Source organism: Sphaerodactylus townsendi, linkage group LG04 (assembly GCF_021028975.2).
Source record: "Sphaerodactylus townsendi isolate TG3544 linkage group LG04, MPM_Stown_v2.3, whole genome shotgun sequence".
NCBI classification, from domain to species: Eukaryota; Metazoa; Chordata; class Lepidosauria; order Squamata; family Sphaerodactylidae; genus Sphaerodactylus; species Sphaerodactylus townsendi.
In genome coordinates, this window is record NC_059428.1 from 18,492,822 (window position 1) to 18,512,904 (window position 20,083).

The following is a 20,083-nucleotide window of genomic DNA, read 5'->3' on the forward strand; positions in this document are numbered from 1 at the left end:
AATTCCTATGCAAGCAGCAATCCGTTAACCATCCTTGAGCTCCTGTGCTGAGGGTAGAAAAAAGGCTTAGGAAATCTTTTTAATAATAGCAACAACAATAACAAAAATAGGCTCCTTTGGTAAATGCCTGCCATCTCATCCTCAGGCCAGGCTGTTTTGGGGACATCACATTTTACTGACGACTGTGGGAATTTCAACCCATCAAGTATCTTTACTGTTGTAGTTGATAACCAGTGGCGTATCTTCCTAGGGACAAAGGGTACCCACCCCTTCCTGCTCCCCAAGTCCCACCCCCTGGCCTCAGTGCTTATAAAAGCAGGTCTCCCAGGCCGGGACTGCAGTCTCTTCAGAAGATGTCAGAAGAGACTGCAGACTGCTGGATGGGAGACCAGCCGGCAGGGGGAGTCGGGGGGGGGGGTAGATGGGCACCCTAGACCTTGCCCATGTCCATGGTGACATGGGCGGGGTTGAGGGCAGTGGGGGGTGGAGCCTGGGGGCATCATGGGGAGGAGCCAGGGGGGGCAGAACCTGGGGGGCATCCTGGAGACAATTTGTCTCCGGGCGCCATTTACCCCTGGTATGCCTCTGCTGATAACACTAAACTAGTCTCTCCTTTAATGCATGCCGAATCAGAGAAATAAACCTGCCATCCAGGTAGGTGTCCTCTGTATGGCTTCTGGGTGTCAGACTAGCCAAATTAAGAAAAAGAAAGTCAGAGATGAGAGCAAGACAAAATGAGGATGATTTCCAATGTCAGCTTCCTACCTATATTACTGCCCTTTTGGAAGCCACCACCAAGTTTAGGCTGGTCCTTTGCTGGTCTCCAATGGGGCAGATCTACAAGCCAAGCAGGATTTACCCGAAGAAAAGTAGCAGCTGTCATGCAGAACCAGAGACAGCCACTCCAAACCCCTGGGATAATTGCTCTCTCTTTTATTATTTATTAAGCGTTTTAAAAATTCTACTGAGTACCCTCAAGAACGAAGAAAACAGGCCACTCCGTATGAATGGCTCGCAATCAGACAGGCATAATGCAGAAGGAACGAACAAGGGAAGAGCAAAACATGCCAATTTCCAGAATTCAGTAACGTTCACTTTGCCTAATGACAGCTGCAAGATGGAAGGGCCGCTAATGGAGTCTTTTATGAACTACTTCCTAATTCACTTCCCAGTTTGGCACAGGAGTAACTTGAGAAGCTGAAATCTGAAAGCCTTGCTGGACGGCAAGAGAACTTCAGTCCACATGCGTGAGGTGCTTCAGAGTAAACAAGTCATCTGCTCCACTTGGCAATCCATTCATCTAAAACAGGGGTCCCCAGCATGGTGCTATGGGCACCGCGGTGCCCGCTGATGCTTTACCTAGAGCCCGCTGTGTTTTCAGGAAGTGGGTGGGGCCAGGTGGGGCTGTAGCCTAGCACTACTACATGACTTCTCTTCACACCTGCACTAGAACTTCCTTTGGAGGTGGGTGTAGCTCCACCCCTGTGGCAGCCATTTTGTGGTTGATTCTGCTGCCACTTTTTGTTAGAATTCCAGAGGGGCCCACAGACTCAAAAAGGTTGGCAACCCCTGATCTGGAAGATTGCACTAGAGCGGGGCTCAAATTTTTAACGTTCAACCACAAGCCTTCCTTTCAGCAGGAGTGGGTTAAGTCCCAATTGGGATTTATTCCACCTTTAGTCAAGGGGTTTCGCACTGACAATCTTCAGTTTGGCAGAATGTTGGACAGTTGAATCCAAGTATTAAAGAGAGAATGGTCCTGACAGTTCTCTAATATCCATTAACTCCCGAGGGAAAAGGGGAGGGGTAGATTCTGAATCCTGGGGGTATGTACTTCGGCAGCTCCGGGAATCAAAGATTCTAGGACAGTGGTGGCGAACCTATGGCACGGGTACCAGAGGTGGCACTCAGAGCCCTCTCTGTGGCCACGCGTGCACAGAGTTTGTCATGTGATAATAGTGTAATTATTTCAGGGAGATTATTAGCATTAAACCTAAGACCTAGTTTTGGGGAAGCAGTGTAGGTAACCTTGTTAAGCGCTGTTAAACCCTACTGATTTTCATGGGAAAAACTAAAGCGTGATCCTTTACCTGGGAGTAAGCTCGGTTGCTGGCAATGGGGCTTGCTTCTTAAACCCTCCTAGGGTCGAGATTCACCCATTCAAAGAGTTGCACGGTTGCTTCAAAGCAAAGTCACCGACTTGTAGTATCGCAATCAGCTTCGACTCTAGCAGCACCGTGGTCGTAGCTACTGGAACACCTACCTCCTACTGCCTTCTGGTCGCATCTGCGACTCCCCACTCTCATCCCTCTACATGGAGTCACTGGTCATGAACTGTCTGGCTCAGTCACCGGGCGAGAGGGACAATGGTCTTGCCCGGTTCCCCAGGTGAGGGATTAGGCTCAGACGCTTACGCCCTCTCCGGCATTTAGGCCAGGTGAGATCATGCATCACATGATGATCTCTCCCCAACTCCTTCCCCGCTTCTCCGAACTCCTCCGTGCTCCTCAGCACTCCCTTCTACACTCGGAGAATCATAATAAAAGGTGGGCAGAGACCAGCACACGGGAGAGTTGCTTCGTGGACTACTGGAATCCCGCTGGCCTGTTGCTGACGCTCTCCACCAGATGAAACCTCCTCCGCGTCTCGCCTATTCCTTAGCGACGACCCTGCGGGGATGACTACACCGACTACCACCAAGTTTACTCCCGAGTAACGCGCACCTTGGAGTCAACCATTTTTTCTAAACTAAAACCTCAGTATTCAGGTTAAATTGCCATGTTGGTACTTTGCGATACATAAGTGAGTTTTCAGTTGAAGTTTGGACACTCGGTCTCAAAAAGGTTCGCCATCACTGTTCTAGGAGAACTGCACCCCGGTGTTGAAACAGCAACAACAGAATAAAAAAACTGTCCCTTTGCCAGAAAAAAAATTAAAGACAAAAACTATGAGAACCAGTACACCATACTAGCTCTCTTCAAACAATTTGCAGTCACCCCAAATTAATGTATTGTCAAAGGCTTTCTCGGCCAGATTCAACTGGCTGTTGTGGGTTTTCTGGGCTTTGTGGCCGTGGACCGGTAGATCGTGTTCCTAACATTTCGCCTGCATCTGTGGCTGGCATCTTCAGAGGTGTATCACAGAGTTACACTGTTATACGCTGTGTCCGGTGAAATTAAAGTCCCAAATTAACTCCTTCAAACAAGTGGCTCGCTGCATAGTCCCGAAGAGTCCATTTGAACATATGATGAGCCCTCACTGTGAACTAACCTGTTGACTTCTGTTCTTGCCCCACTCAAGTTCCTTTCAGTCTTAACCAGTCAGTCATTTCCAGCTCTTTTTCCAGTGTGTTTGTTAAGTACCGTCAAGTCACAGTTGATTATGGTGACTCCATAGGGTATTCAAGGGGAGAGATGTTCAGAAGTTTGCCATTGCTCGCCTCTGCATGGTGACCCTGGACTTCGTTGAGGGTCTCCCATCCAAGTACTAACCAGGACCCACCTGCTTAGCTTCCAAGATCTGATGAGATCAGCCCACCTGGGGCTATCAAAGTCAGAATCTTTTCCCAGAACCTACATTGAGTGTTGGAGTTCCATTCCTTCCTAGAGATCAGTGGGGAACTCACGGAAGGAAACAGCAGCCTCTATCGAAAAGAAATTCTTTTTGTGTTCTGAGTTATTGTCCTGGCATACGAGACAGCCTATAAAACACCACACAGCCGAAACCCGTTTTCACATCCTTGTCTGCCAGTTGACGCAGGTCATCCTGCCAACAAGTACTTTCATATGTTGACTTTGTGGTCTCTGTGAAATAGACTTCCCAAAAACCATTGCCAGTCTTCCACCGTAATGGGAGACAAGTTTGCATGATTCTAGAATGATCATAACACCATCACGAGTGGTCCGTGGCACATTCTCTGCAACACCTGCTTTGAGCGTTCTTTTTTTCCTGGTGAGTGCTTTGGTGGTGAGTAAAGATAGATATGGGCAGTGGTGAGATCCAAAAATTTTAGTAACAGGTTCCCATGGTGGTGGGATTCAAACTGTGGCATAGCGCCAACAGGACTGGGCGGGGCACGATGGGGGCGTGGTCAGATATTCTGGGGGCAGGGCATTCCTGGGCAGGGCTGTGGCAAGAACACAGCCGCTGCGCCGGTCCTTGGGCAGGAAACAAATGCACACAGGCGCAGGCTGCCACGCACGCCGGTGCACCTCCTGCTAGACTGCTTCAAGTTCTGCGCGCAACTGCTGAGAGGAGGGGCATAACTAAGGCAAAAATCACGTGGCAAAATCACCCATTAGTAACCCCCTCTCGGCACACACAAATAATTAGTAACCTACTCTTGGGAACCTGTGAGAACCTGCTGGATCCCACCTCTGGATATGGGCTTGTCACTAGCTCCCTGCTGGCCTTTAAAGATTTTTCCCTGCTACAGGATGTACATTCACGAACTCTTCTCCAAAGACCAGGATCAGGGTAGAAAGGAAGGCTCTGCCACCTTGTTTGGCTCGGATGTTGCAGCTTCAGAGGTGTGCCAAAGCCTAGTCAGAGAGAAGGACAGGTTCCACTCCCTTCTTGCAAGCCTTTATCGACTCATCTTGAAAGTCAAACTGATCTTTGAAGGGGAAGGCTCAGGTCTGATTGGAATCCCTGGTTTTGGCTGGATACCAAAACTAACTGGTATTTAGGCATGCTGACAAACCTTTTCCTCCCTCAGTAATTCATCTGTCACTGTGTGCTCAAAACTTCTGCCGTTCCCTGGAGGTCTGAGTCTTTATTGTTTCTAAGTTCTCTTTTGAAAGCGTTCGTCTAAAGGGAGGCGATTGGAGTTGTAGCAAGAATTACCTCCTGTTACAGTCCAAAGGAGGAAGGGGGAAGACTCCAAAGTGAAAAGAAGAAAGGAAATCAATGGTTCTTTTTTTCACGTATTAATTTGTCCTACTCTTGCGCACATTTAAATTCCTCTTGCCTGCCTCGCATTAAGCCCAACTACAAAGAAATCGATTGAACAAAAAGGTAGAAGGATCCATTGTCAGGCCTGTTTCATCCTTAGTCTGCCTTCTTGACTGCAGGAAATGAAATGATACAGGAGCCGTTAAAAAATAAGATCCCCCCACCCCCCCGAAAGTCTGGATCAGGAAATTAGCTGATCCTCATAACCCAATTCTTCAGTGAGGCAAATATGCCCAGAACCTCACAATCCATCATGTGTTATTTATGCCCAAGGAGAAAGACCTTGAGATGTTAACTTTATCTTACTTTCTCCATCATCATTTCTTCAACCTCTAAAAGGATGGAGCAGAAGCTAGAGGACAAAACGAATGTCTAAATGCATTATCGAAGGCTTTCACAGCTGAATTCAACTGGTTGTTGTGAGTTTTCCAGGCTGTGTGGCCGTCATCTGGCAGATCTTGTTCCTAACATTTTGCCTGCATCTGTGGCTGGTATTTTCAGAGGTATATCACAGAGAGAAGTCTGTTATACACTGTGTCCAGTGAGAAGGGAATGTTTAGTGGGGTACATATTGTCCATGTCCCCGGGTGGGGAACAAATCAGTAAGTGTTTGGGTGGACCTTTCTATGCAAAGGTGTGGTTAACTGCACTGTGTTGCGGGTGGGGTTTTCAGTCCATTTACATTGTTATTTGAACTTGCATTCCCTGCAGCAACAACAGTATTAGTGAATGCAAATCCTGTGTCTGGGTGTAGTTCGTTGTCCATGAACCTAGCGTGCCCTTGGCCTTTGATTTCTGGTGTTTTTAAGTACTGGTAGTCGAGTTTTGTAGTTACCGGTACTTAAAAAACCCACCCGCAACACAATGCAGTTAACCACAATGCAGTTAAGGGCTCCCCAGCACCGTGTGTGCGTGCGGGGCACTCCCTCTTTGCATTCTCCATCCCCTTACCTTCCACCTTGGTATTTGTCACTCTTCTTCTGGCCCCATAATGAGTCTAGGCCCGTGGTTATGGACTACAGTTCCCATCAGCCCCTGCCATCATGGCCAATTGGCCATGCTGGCAGGGGCTGATGGGAATTGTAGTCCATAACATCTGGAGTGCCAAAGGTTCGCCACCACTGGTCTAGGCCAGGGGTCTGAAACCTGTGGCTCTCCAGATGTTCATGGACTACAATGGACATGCTGGCAGGGGCTGATGGAAATTGTAGTCCATGAACATCTGGAGAGTCACAGGTTGCAGACCCCTGGTCTAGGCCCACCAGGCATCTCTGCTGTCCCTGGCTGTTCTCTCTTCCTCAGAACCAGCCATCTGGTTTCCTCCATGACCATCCAGGTGCTGACCTTCTTACCCCCTCTTCCCAGTACCAGCCCCACACCCCTCCTCTCAGCTGGAGAAAATCCCCTGCGTGCTTCCCATCCTGGCCCACTCTTGGGCTCTAGCTCTTCCTTCCTCCCTGCCATTGCTGGGCCTTGTGGCAGGTTCCCCCCTCCCCCTTGGGCATCTGGCCTCTCCCTCCCCTTGTTCATCAGGTGGGACAGGCCATGAGACTTCCTGTTTGGCCAAGACTGGCTCAGGCCTTTTCTTGTCTGAGAGCCTTTTCCCTACCAGACAGCTCTTGGGCCACAACCCTTGCTGTGGTAGCATTTCTTCCTGCTGCCATGAGCCGTCTGACCTTCCCCACTCTGCTAGTCTCTTGCAGGGCATTCACACGCTTCCTGTTGGCATCTCACTCTGAAGTACGGCCTTAGTCAGCTGGGGCCATCTGCGGCTGACAAGAGGAACATGTCAAAGAGGCTCTTTAGGCGAACATTAGTTCCTAGCATAGAGGCTTTGATTGTGCAGCTGAGGTGTGGACTGGATGCCGAGAGGAGGTCTTTCACGAAAAGAGCTTGAGCCGTGGGGACCCAAGACTGGGCTCCTTCAAAAGTTTAGCAAAGTAGGGGCAAGGTAGAAAAACCAGCTGTCCACAGAGCTCTGTGATGGAGGAGCACATGGAGAACGATGAATCTCATCAACTGTGCCTGGGAAAATCCACTCCTGAGCTCTGGAAATTGAAATTGACCAGGGGCATGGAATGTGAAGTTGAAGGAGGTTGCCTTGCGAAGAACCTATGAGGAACAAGCTGCACATTGTACAAGTAATATGATGGAGCCTTGATTTGAGGGCTGGGGGGAGGGGAGGTGGAGCAGCAGCAGCAGAAGAAGCAGAAGAAGAAGAAGAAGAAGAAGAAGAAGAAGAAGAAGAAGAAGAAGAAGAAGAAGAAGAAGAAGAAGAAGAAGAAGAAGAAGAGGAGGAGGAGGAGGAGGAGGAGGAGGAGGAGGAGGAGAAGGTGGTGGTGGTGGTGGTGGTGGTGGTATACCATTCATCAGACTGGGCTATCTACCTCACCATCCGAAGTTCTAAATTCCCATTTTTAAGCAAGAGAAAGTGCATTTGGAAGGCCTATTAACCTTTTTCTATTCTAATTCCCTCTGACTTAAAAGCACGTTTTCTCAGAACTGTGATTTTCTGATTGCTCATTAAGATGGCTACAAAGTAAGTAATGTAATAGTCTCTCCTCCCAGGTTTTCAGTTTTTTTAAAAAAAATCCGCCCGTCCCAAGGCTAACTTCATTTCATCACAGATTTTTGCATTAAAAGATCTGCAAATCTTGCTTTCAAAAAGATTTTTTTTCCCCCTTGAGTGGATTGAGAGCCGGTCTGTTTTTGTCTTCTGTAGAAAGGGAGGGGAGAGTTTGACTTCAAACAAATAATGAAAAGCATATAATCCAATAGAAATGTTTTAATACCTTGGTATCTTCAGAACTTTAATTAAATGTCAGGAACAATTACGTGTTGGCTTGCAATTAAACGGTGTTAAGCGTATAGTACAGCTGAGACGAGGAAAGTCACTTTGACTTGCATAGAAGGATGTAGGGAATAGATTCGTCTTTGGCATGAAATCAGGTTAGCATCAGGTTCACAGTTCGGCATTCAGTTGTGGGGAGGGAAATACCAGGGGAGAATTATGTTTGGTTCTAAGCATCATCTTCCAAGGATAGGAATGAGGCTGTGGTTTATTGGTAGAACATCTGCTTCTCATTCCTGGATCTCCACGCTCAAACCTTAGCATCTCAATTGAAAAGGATAGCCGGGGCTTTGAAGAACTCCAATCCAAGATCCGGAAAAGCCGCCGCCAGCTAAGATAGACAGTTCTAGGCTACAGGATAAGGCAATCTCTTCTGTCATATAGAATGCAGGTGGATTTCATTAACTAGACCCTTGGATCTGGTGTGTGTGTGTGTGTGTGTGTGTGTGTGTGTGTGTGTGTGTGTGTGTGTGTGTGTGTGTGTGTGCGTGTGTGTGCGTGTGTGGGGGTGTGTGTGTTTTAAAGCAGATTTCTGCCCCTTGGTCCTGACTTGTGCAAAAAGGAGCTCGGTTTCTTTTTCCTTCTTATATTTCAGTAGAATTTATGAGTGGCCGTCACAGGTACAGTGAGGCGCCCCTTAATTGTTACTCTCAGCCTTTGGAAAAGACCCAAATATGATGACTGCTAGCATCACTTGTGCTTAGAATCAAATTAAAGGTGGTGTAGAAACGTTTCTCAGCAACGGAAGATCTTGTAGTTCTTGCTGAATCTTCTGTGTATTCTGAGATGAGCGTTCATGCCGGGGCTGGCTAGTATCAGAATATGTATAACCACCTGGAAACTTCCACTCACTTAGTTTCCAGGAATCCCATATATTCTCCAGATACCATGGACTACAATTCCCATGCTGGCAGGGGCTGATGGGAATTGTAGTTCATGAACATCTGGAGTGCCATAGGTTCGCCACCACGGACCTAGGCTGTACTGAGCTGCTTGAGGTCCACATGACATGAAGCCCTCGTGTTTTGCTGTGAGGCAACAACAGGATTTTGTATCAGATGCATGATGGGAGTTTTGTGCCCCCCAGAAGCATGCTGCTGTCAGGAGGTGCTGTCCTAACAGCAAATGGGGTTCTGTCATGTTAATGAATCTTTCCTTTCTCCCTTCTTTGCCCACCCCCCACTTGTAAATTGTAGCAGTGCCCAAGAGCCGGCACTGCTCTTATCTTTCACACTGGCCTTGAGGAGAGTAATGGCTGTAACATTCCTCTCTTGTTCTACTCTGCCTTTGATATGGGGATGAAAAAGTGGGAGGGGGAGGAGAAGGTCATTGGTCATTAAAAGGTTGTATTCCGAGACAGTTCGCCAGAACTGGCTTTCTCTAGCCATGCTAGCTGATGTTTGTCAATAAAGGCTTCTGATTCACAAATCTGGAGTCCATTCTATGTCTCTAGATCCAGAGTTTGACAGTTGGCCCTTGGCTACATTGCAATTACAGTGTTTCTTACTGCATAAATTGGAAGGCAACCTGCACAAATGAAACCCTTGTTCCTTTGAGTAGTTGTGTTACTTAATGTATTGACTGGTTCTTTGCTATAACTCTATACATACATAAGTATGTCAAGTCACAACTGACTCATGGTGACCTCAGTAAGGGGCTTTCAAGGCAAGTGAACAATAAGTGTGACTTGCTATTGCCTACCTATGTAGAATCTGCATTTGGTCATCCCTCTCCTAAGTACTGACACTGCTTAGCTTCCTAAACTCCTAGACTTCCTTAGAGTCAGCATGGTATAGGGGTTAAAAGCAGGTGGATTCTAATCTGGAGAACCGGGTTTGATTCCCCACTCCTCCACCTGAGTGGCAGAGGCTTATCTGGTGAACCAGATGTGTTTCCGCACTCCTACATTCCTGCTGGGTGACCTTGGGCTAGTCACAGTTCTTGTTGAACTCTCTCAGCCCCACCTACCTCACAAGGTGTCTGTTGTGGGGAGAGGAAGGGAAAGGAGCTTGTAAGCCACCTTGAGTCTCCTTACAGGAGAGAAAGGTGGGTATAAATCCAAACTCTTCTTCTTCTTCTAGACCTGACAAAATGGGATTATACCATGTTGCCTTCCCTCCCACTGTAACTCTGTGGGCCCACATTATTTATGTCTTTCTCATTCTATGTGGGACCTTTCACAAAATCAGCACTTTACAGAAAAGATCACTAACGTAGGAGTATTTAATTTAGCGATGGTGCAAAACGGAGGCTTGGGTTCAAATGTAAAACAAAAAAGAATCCAGATAATAATTTCCGTTTGATTCGTTTCAACTCCTTCCTGAGAGCCTCATAATTGGAGCCACACTGCCCAATATTTCTGACTAGCAAAATGCAGCTGATCATATAACAGGCGAGTGAGTCAGGAGAGCAAGGATTGCTGGGATTGTTCTGCCTATTTATGTGCATAAATAGGCAGAACACATAACTCGTGGAATCCTTATTAGTGAAGACTGGAACTCATGTTTTATCCCCTCCTGCACCAGTACGGTGCTCAGCAGCCATTTCCTTAGATGGGAACAATAAAGCGTTGCACTTGAATGTGAGGGATAAGCCAACATTTTGCAGACACTGTAAAATCATCCCGTATTTGCAGGGCCCCGCCCCCTATCATCACCATAGTCTCATCCAAGTGTTGTTACTTGGTCACGCTGCTTGTATGATTATACTCAAAACAGGTAGGTGACCCCACACACTCGCGTGCACCACTTTCCCCCCTCTTTTAGTTGAAGTACTCCCATCACAATGCCTGCAGCCCTCGTAGTCGCTCTTGAGTTCCAAGGAAGTGTCACACGAACAATGTGGAGATCTTTCTTCCAAATGCATTTCTAATAAAGGAGAGGTGTCCTTGTTCACTCCAACAAGAGGATAAGTCTGTACAGGTTAATAGCTTTGTAAACCCCTTCTAGGGAATCAATTGTGCCTCATTTGCATGCTCTACAGACTCTTTTGTGTGTCGTGCGAGTTGTTTCTTCCCCCCTCCCTCCCCTTTTATGACATCTGTTTTACAGTATACAAATAGTGCTGGAAAGGGGAAAAAATTAGAATAAAGGTTGGTAAATGTGAAGGGCTTTTTATGTGCACAGCTTCTCTGTAAATTAACATACCGTGGCCTGCATGTGTCGTTGGCTTTGTGTGTGTGTGTGTGTGTTTGTGTTTTTAAAGGAAAACCTTCCAGTGATTTAATTGTGCCTTTTGTTGTAACAACCAGGCGGGAATTTTGATAGCTCTTTCGACGCGGATAAAGGTGTCGGGACCATCGTCATCGCAAAGCCCTTGGATGCGGAGCAGAGGTCGGCGTACAACATGACCGTGGAGGTCACCGACGGAACAAATGTGGCAAGCACTCAGGTATGATAATATTGTTGCTTCCCTGCTCCAAACACACTGGCTGTTGTTTGGGAGTTCTGAATTATATTATTATTATTATTATTATTATTATTATTATTATTATTATTATTATTATTATTATTATTATTATTATTATTTATTGTATTTATAAACCGCCCTCCCCCAAAGGGCTCAGGGCGGTGAACAAAACAAATAGATAGAGCACAGATAAAATAGTAAATAATCAGTAAATATGGCTCTATATGTTAAAATCAACCCCATTAAAATGCAGCATCCTAATCAAATATACTGATGGTGTCCTACTAGAAATCCCCTAACAAAAAGGGGGGGGGAGGGGAAGGGGAGAGAGGGAACAGCAGGGTCCATAGATGTTATGAAAAGGAGGAGGGGGGGCATCAGCGGCCGGACTCCCCAAAAGCCCGGTGGAACAGCTCCGTCTTGCAGGCCCTGCGAAATTCATTAAGATCCCGCAGGGCCCGCGTAGCTGGAGGTAGAGCGTTCCACCAGGCAGGGGCCAGAGCTGTAAAAGCTCTGGCCCGGGTGGAGGCCAGCCGCATCATTGAGGGGCCAGGGATCACCTTGAGGGGCCAGGGATATTGCTTGTATTGAGGGGCCAGGGATATTGCTTGTATTGGGATCAAGAGTGCTCCACAAGGGCCTCGGAGCATTTGTGCATTAGGAGGTTTTTGAGGGATTAAGCACAGAGCACTGATTCTCACTTTCTAAACTGAGTCTTATTTGTATGCAGCGAGAGGACTGCTAGTGCTCCTTGGGAAATGACTTAGTTCAGTGATGGAGGGGTCCTGAGAGCCAAGGTGCCTGCCTACCAATTATGCAGACACAAGACACCCAAAAAGTCCCATGAATCAGATCAATCCTTCATCCACCTCAGTGTTGTCTGCGCTGACTGGCAGTGACTTTCCAAGGGTCAAACAAAAACAAACAAACAAACACATTCCCAACTTCGACTACCTTAGATCATACTATCTTAGATCCTGAGACTTTTAAGGAAGCAACAACTGGATGGAAAACTCCTGGTGTCCTTTTACCGCTGTGCTGTAGAGAGTGTCTTAACCTACTGCACCTGTGTATGGTTCTCCAGTTGCACAGTGGCAGATAGGAAGGCGCTCCAAAGGGTGATCACTACTGCACAGAGGATTATCGGCTGCCCTCTCTCCTCCTTGGAAGAACTCTATATAATTCCTCTCAAGCCTTCCAAAAGCCCAAAAATATTCTCCTGAGGGACCCGGTCTTCATCCAGCACACTCTCTTTTTGAACTGTTACCATCATTCAAAATGGCAGACGATACAGGTCTATCAAAACTAGGACAAAGAGGCTTAGAGACAGCTTCTACTCTAGAGCTGTGGCTATGCTAAACTCCGCGGCTTCGTGTTGATGTGTTTGGGGCTGTGTAGGGATGGGTGGAGGAAGGGGGATGATGTATGAGTCTGAAATTGTATGAGTATGATGTATGAGTCTGAAATTGTGTGCATCGAGGAATGCTGCTGTAAATTTCGTTGTGCGTGCACAATGACAATAAAATGCTTATGCTTATGCTTATGCTTATGCTGATTGACACTCTTCTGGTACTTACAATTAGGCCTGGTAGGAACTTCAACACAAACATATCCACCAGGTAGAAGCTTCCTAGAACTCCCTTCGCTACATACTTGATGGATCACCGTGATGATCATTGTCACATTTTGTCTGGAAAAGCTTTTTGCTTGTGCAGTAGCTGATTTTGCCCAGTTTTGCAATTAAATCTTGATGGACAGAATGGAGGCAGATATACCCCAGGGTCATGGTTGAGGCATCGAACTGGCCAAGTGATATTGAAAGTACAGAATCATCTACAGTTCATCCCTTTTTTAAATGTCCTGCATCAGCAAGATTTCATGTTTGGGTTTTGTTGCTATGCAGTCATTAATTGAGGAGTATTTGGAAGATCTGATTGAAAGATTAGCTAGGTTCATGGCGAGGCACCAAAGGCACACAGGGATACTAAGTAGTAAGTCTCAAATAAAAATTCTTGCAGGTTATTTTTATTTAACAGTCCAAGGTGGCAGCAGACAGGTGGAAGTTGTGAGAAAGCACTTTAACTGAATGAGAAAACAGTGTAATTATACAAAACAGAGACATCGGAATTCCATCACTCCCAGAGGCGTAGCTATAAGGGGGATGGGGGCATTAAGACAACAGTATCTAACAGTGGCATCCGACAGGAAAATAACGATATCAGAAGGAAGGAGGACAGATGTTCTATATCCATACACTTGATAATGGTGAATAGTAGTTCATAGCGATTGGGAGGCCAATCACTGTTAACTACATTATACTACTTTATACATGATAATGGTGGACAGCAGTTAATAGTGAGTGGAAGCTCAAACTATAAATAAAAGTTAACTCTTTGTTTGTTTAATGGTGGGGATGTTTCAGGGAAAGCAACCCCACAAGCTAAGATCTCCGTCTACAAATATTTTAGGATATGAACAAATGGTGGCAGCATGTGAATGAAACAGTGTTTGAATCCCTAACGCCAAGAACTCTGTGCCGTGTTGAGTGAGGAGCAATTATTAAAGGGGGCCGGGCTATCCTATCCGTTGATGTATCTATGAGCGAGAAACATGATCTGAGCAATGGAATTGTCATGGTTCTCAGTAGGTTTTTAAAAGGGGAGAAAGGCAGTGACATGTGACAGCCTGACCTACTTATAACCCTGAACCTGTGGGACAGAGATCGTGGCATTGTAGGCAGGCAGTCTATGTGAGTGAAAAAGATGCATCATGCTTCCATATCTCATATTTTATGAATTCCTTGTCTTTCTTTAATATCATTCTTCCAAGAAACTCAGAATGGAAAACTTGGATGGGGTAATCACGCCCCCCCCGACCCCCCCCCCCCCCGCCCTCGATTAAACCTTGTGTGGAAGCTGAGACTAACGGCTGACTGAAAGTTAACCAGGGAGCTTCATGAACTGAAATTAGAAAGGTTAACAGCTGCATCTGAAGGACCAGATGCGGCACTGCAGCCTTGCCACCCCCACGTTCCCAAGGGGGCTTTCCGGCGGCATGGGGAGGCAAAAAAAAATACCAAAAAAGTCTCCCCACCACTGGAAAGCCCCCGTTGGGCTTAATGAATTACACCACTGCAAAGGGGGCGCAAGTCCAAAGTTCTGGCCGCCAGCATAACAGGAGCAAAAAGCCCTCTAGCACTGGCTCCTCCCCAGCCACGTCCCTAGACCTTCTTGCTATGCCACTGGTGGTCACGCAGGGATGCTGGAATAGTGTTCACCACCATGTCCCACCACCATGGAGGGCTGCGCTGGCTGCCCATGGGTGGATTCGCCCCCTCTTTGGATGGGGCTGTAAATAAGATATTTCTTTGTGGAGTTGGCTGTTTCCTCTGTTAGACTCATTTCAGCGGCAGTGAGGAACGACTGTATGTAGATCAAGAGAGGAAAGAATGTGGAGGCCACCCTTTTCTTTTCTTTTTTCCCCAAAGCTGCTATTGCTGAAGCCATCACAGCATAGGAAGGAAGCAGCCAGACACCTTTCCATCATGTTGGATGTTATGTAGTGGCAGCCATAGGCATGGCTTTAAAAGGGGATCAGATGGATTCATGGGGGATAGATGTATAGTGGCTGTTAGCCCTTGTGTCTAAAGGGAACCTCTGAATACCAGTGCCAGCACGCAACGTGAGGGGCTGTCACATTGCCCTATTGTTTGGCCTTCAGAGATCCCGGTTGACCTGTGTGAGACAGGATGCTGAACTAGATGGACAGCTGGTCTGAGAGCCTGCATGGTATAGTGGTTAAGAGCAGGTGGATTCTAATCTGGAGAACCGGGTTTGATTCCCCACTCCTCCATCTGAGTGGCAGAGGCTTATCTGGTGAACTGGATGTGGTTCCACACTCCTACATTTCTGCTGGATGACCGTGGCCTAGTCATAGTTCTCTAGAACTCTCTCAGCCCTGGCTACCTCACCAGTGTCTGTTGTGGGGAGAGGAAGGGAAAGGGGCTTTAAGCCATCTTGAGTCTCCTTTCAGGAGAGAAAGGTGGGGTATAAATCCAAACTCCTCCTCCTCCTCCTATGTTCTTCCTATGTTTGCACCACAGCCATTGTTGTGGTGGGGAGCTTTTTGATTGCAAACCTATTTATTATATATTTATTATATAATTACTGCACTACTTTTTTCATCATTCCTATTACCCATCTCCTCCCAATTATGACTGTATGACTATAGCCTGTGCTGACATTTCATTTTATTTTATGATTTTACATTTTATGTTTTTATTACTATTGATTGTTTCCTGATTGCTTACTAGACCTATATGACAATCATTAAGTGCTGTACCTTATGATTCTTGACAAATGTATTTTCTTTTATGTACACTGAGAGCATATGCACCGGAGACAAATTCCTTGTGTGTCCAATCACACTTGGCCAATAAAGATTCTATTTTCCTGGATCATATTTTGTAATTGTTACTAGATTTTGCCATTGGCCACTTTGCTATTTGCAGGGAGTATTTAAGCACAACCCCTTCCCCTAATAGCTGCAGTTAGCTCTTTGGGGGAAATGCCTGCATTCAGGCATGTCAACATGTGGATTTTGCAGAGGCATTTGAAATAGTGGCGGCTTGGGAGGAAAGGGCGAAGGGCTCTCTTCTCTTTCCAGTGATCTTCAAAGCAGTCGCCTGGGACTGCATATTAGCATTTTATAAAGATGCAGAAGACACGAGGGATCAGATTTTTCCCATCTAGTCTGGATTTGCCCCGAGTAGGGAATGAAGTTTTGCACGGTCACAACCTCTGCCCCACACTGAAGAGCCGTGCTTACAAGTTGCAAACTCCCCCTTCCTCTTCACAATGCAGAAGCAGCGCCCGTCTTTCCCAGCCCCACCTGTATGATATCAAACATATAAAGGATCGTTGCATTTCCCAGGAATGATGAGGCGTGAATTTCTGTGCATTTTTACTACCATCGCGTTTCTTTAAACGTAGCTGGTAAAATAATCCATGTTGTTTCCCTGAAACGTTTCTCAAATGATGAAGCATTGTCCTGAGGAAGTATCAATAACAGATCTGCTGATGATTTTTAAATGGCTCATTCTCCATCTCCACAGGGCTGAGCTCGCTTTCTTTCTCTTTTTTTTTGCCTGTGATGCATGAAAGCACCTGCAGTTGGAGTGACAGTTGCCAACAACAAAAAAACTGGTTAATTTCAAAAGGAGTGGGTGGCGGTGTGAAATCATCCGACGACTCGGTTGGCTTCCTTGAAAAGCCCTAAATTCCCCTCTCGAAACACAGTTCAGTTTTACCGCCAAGCAGCTGAGTTCCAATCCGTGAATTAATTATTATTATTATTATTTATTATTATTATTATTATTTATTAAACTTGCTATACCGCCCTATCCCCGGAGGGCTCAGGGCGGTGAACAACATAAAGTCATACAAAAAACATAAAAATCTTAAAACAGGTACATTCTACAATAGGGCCCGCGAGACCCATATACCACCCTCTTCCAAAAATGAGGAGGGGTCCCAATGATGTTAGGGGACCCTACTAACAGGGGGGGGCGGGGCATTATCGGCGGCTGGACTCTCCAAAGGCCCGGTGGAATAATTCGGTTTTACAGGCCCTGCGGAACTCTCCAAGGTCCCGCAGGGCCCGAATAGCTGGTGGTAATGTGTTCCACCAGGCCGGTGCCAGGGCTGTGAAGGCCCTGGCCCGTGTGGAGGCCAGCCGCGTCATCAAGGGGCCAGGGATCTCCAGTAGATTCGCCTCTGCTGATCGCAGAGGACGAGCCGGGACATATGGGGTAATGCGGTCCCGAAAAAAATCATCCTAAGCTTTACAAAATACTAACATTAACACCCTCTTATTCTAAGCTAATCTACTACAGTTACAAACCAGCTAAATACTAATAGTAAAGATAGCAGCCGCATGGGATTACAGGTAGCAAGTGCAGGTGACAATACAGCAACAGAGCCAATAGAATGTCTGTGCTGCCGCTATATAGTTGCCCAGAGCTCTCACCAGTGGGCTACAGCTGGTATCCGTATAGCGGCCACACACAGAGTAGCACAGGTAGGAGGGTTAATTGTCTCAGGGGCGACGTCATCGTCCACGTCATCATCCACGGGGGGGGGGGGGGGCGGGAGAGGGCACTAGATCAGAATCATAGCCCAAAATGGGAGCTGCTGCCACCAGTTCCCAGATCTGTAGCTCAATTAATGAGATAAGCTGCATTTCATTTGATTCCAGAGCACCTGCCAGTCCTTTATTTCTTCTCTGCCATTCATTGTGTCCACTGGGCCGCTGGAGGTGGTAAAAGACATGGGGAAACCACCAGAGATATTGAGTTTCAGTAACAGGATCGGAAGCGTGGCTCTGCTGCACAGCTTTAGTCTCTTCAACGGTAACGCCGTTACCACTTTATTGCAAGGTTTTTCCCCCCACTTCCCTAACAACCATTAAGGATTCCTTTCCACCAACATATAGTGTGTCGATACCTTAGTCGAGGGAACTGAACAACGATGGCCCAAGCTTCGCACAGGGCTTATATTACTTATTTGTTTACTTTGGTGGCAACCCAAAGAAATGTTTGGGGACAAGAAACCTCCTTTAATTTCAAGGATGGGGTGGTGGGAGAGACATCAAGTTAAAAAAAAAACTTGTTACAACATGACTTCCTAAGCGAGTATTTTGAAAGATCACGTTTGTGTTAATCAGCTGTCCTGGGCCGTAATGCTCTGTTTGCGGTCGGGCAGCCGCCATGGATGCGTCAACACTGGCGATGATCCATCTTAATGCAGCTTCGCCGGGGCTCCAGGCGGGACAGTGGCAGTGGCAAGGAGAGTGTTGACTTACTTGATTTATCATTGGAGTGCGAATATGAAGGTAGCTGTCAGATTGATTAACTTCAACAAAGACTGAGCCAGGAGAAGCCGGCCAGTAAGGGGGCTGTGTGGGGTTTTTTTCTCTTTGCTCAATTTATCACTGCTCAAGGCCCATGTGGTAATTTACGGAAGGCTGGATTTGTTCACGCCATTCTTTTTATAATCACCTCCGAATGTTTGGCTTGTACCATTTTCTCCCTCAGAAATGCGGGGTAAAGAGGCAGCTTTCTGCTCTTGTTCGAATGGGACGAAATATTTGTTCGCACCACGAAAATTCGGCTCTTAACCCCACGCCTGCTGTCATTTATAAAACCTTCACAAAGCACAAGTTGGATTGTGAAGTGCAGTTGTGCGTTGGCACATTCCCGTAATTCAGGTTCAGGCTAGTGCCAGTGCATTCAAAAAGCCCCTATATGAACATTTGGGATGAAGACTAGGAATGGACATCACACGTTAAAAGTGCTGTTAAAATGATAGTGGATGATTTAAACTAGGAAACCTCTTCTTGATGGCATTCAGAATTTTCTTTCCGATAGTCATGGTTTAGCATTTCACAACCCGTAGATGCTGGAGGAGGGTTTATACATTCCACAAAATAAATTTTGTTCTGGGCACTGTCCGTTCAAACTGCAGTGGATGGCAATACGTTTGAATGCTTCAACTCTGTTCAGTAGAAAACTAGTGAATTGTGGATTCTGCCTGTGCTTTCCCTGGGATGCTATTTTTCACTGTGCAGTGAAATTATTCTCCCCCGGGGGAAATATTGAAACCGGAGCCCCTCGGGGACAGGGCGGTATAAAAATCGAAATAATAAATTAAATAAATAAATAAATAATTCCAGAAACAGCATTACTGCTTGATTCTGATGAATATATTCTCTCTCTTAAGAGAGAATGAATATATTGAATATAATCTCTCTCTTAAGAGAGAATGAATATATTGAATATATTCTCTCTCTTCTCTCTGTCTCACTGTGTGTGTGTGTTAAGTGCTGTCAGCTCTCTTCCAACTCACGGTGGCCCGATGGATCAATGTTATCCAAAACGTCCAATCATGAACAGCCTTGCTCAGGTCTTGAGGACTTAGGGCTGTGCTTTCCTTTAGAGCCAATCGATGTTATGGATCTTACGGTCTTCCTCTTTTCCTGTTGCCTTCAACCTTTCCTGGCATTATTGTCTTTTCCAGTGTCTCTCATCTTCTTGTACTGTGACCAAAATATGATAACCTGATTGGTGTTTGGAATATGCTGCCACAGGAGGTGGTGATGGCTACTAACCTGGATAGCTTTAAAAAGGGCTTGGACAGATTTATGGAGGAGAAGTCGATCTATGGCTGCCAATCTTGATCCTCCTTGACCTCAGATTGCCTTAGCAGACCAGGTGCTCAGGAGCAGCAGTAGGCCATTGCTTTCACATCCTGCATGTGAGCTCCCAAAGGCACCTGGTGGGCCACTGCGAGTAGCAGAGAGCTGGACCAGATGGACTCTGGTCTGATCCAGCAGGCTAGTTCTTATGCCCTTATGTTCTTAACCTCAGTTTAGTCTAAAGACAGGAAAATCTTACCTGGTTTAGCTTCCTGGGTTTCTTTTTAAACTTTATTTCAGATTTATATTTTGCCTTACCCTTGCGAACCGGGCTCAGGATGGCGAACAACATATAACGTAACACAAAACCAATAAAATCATCTAATATATGTTTCAGTATAAAATCAACAACATGGCAATATAGACTTCGGGCTTCTCAGAATATAATTGTTAGATGAGCCCCTGCCTGCTCTTTTCTGCACCTGCTCTGTTGCACTCTTCTTTCCCTGGGCCTCTGAGTGGGAAACCACATTTCATTCACTCTCTATGCTGGGAACCCAATTTCGCCTTTCTGTAAACATTCAGTCATAATATACTGCTTAAACCAGTTCCACCTGGTGCTGGAAAATGGGGGGCTCTTACGTGTATATCAGTGAACAGCTTGTGATGTAATTTCAG

General features: G+C 46.3%; 1 protein-coding gene across 5 annotated transcripts in view; it reads left to right on the forward strand.

Moving 5' to 3' along the window:
* FAT3 (FAT atypical cadherin 3) overlaps positions 1 to 20,083 on the forward strand; it is a 484,297-nt gene that overhangs the window by 332,296 nt on the left and 131,918 nt on the right. For all 5 annotated transcript variants that reach the window (XM_048492351.1, XM_048492353.1, XM_048492352.1 and 2 more), the window contains one exon: positions 11,055 to 11,194. In XM_048492351.1, coding sequence (XP_048348308.1) covers positions 11,055 to 11,194 — 140 coding nt within the window. The remainder of the gene's footprint in view (positions 1 to 11,054; positions 11,195 to 20,083) is intronic.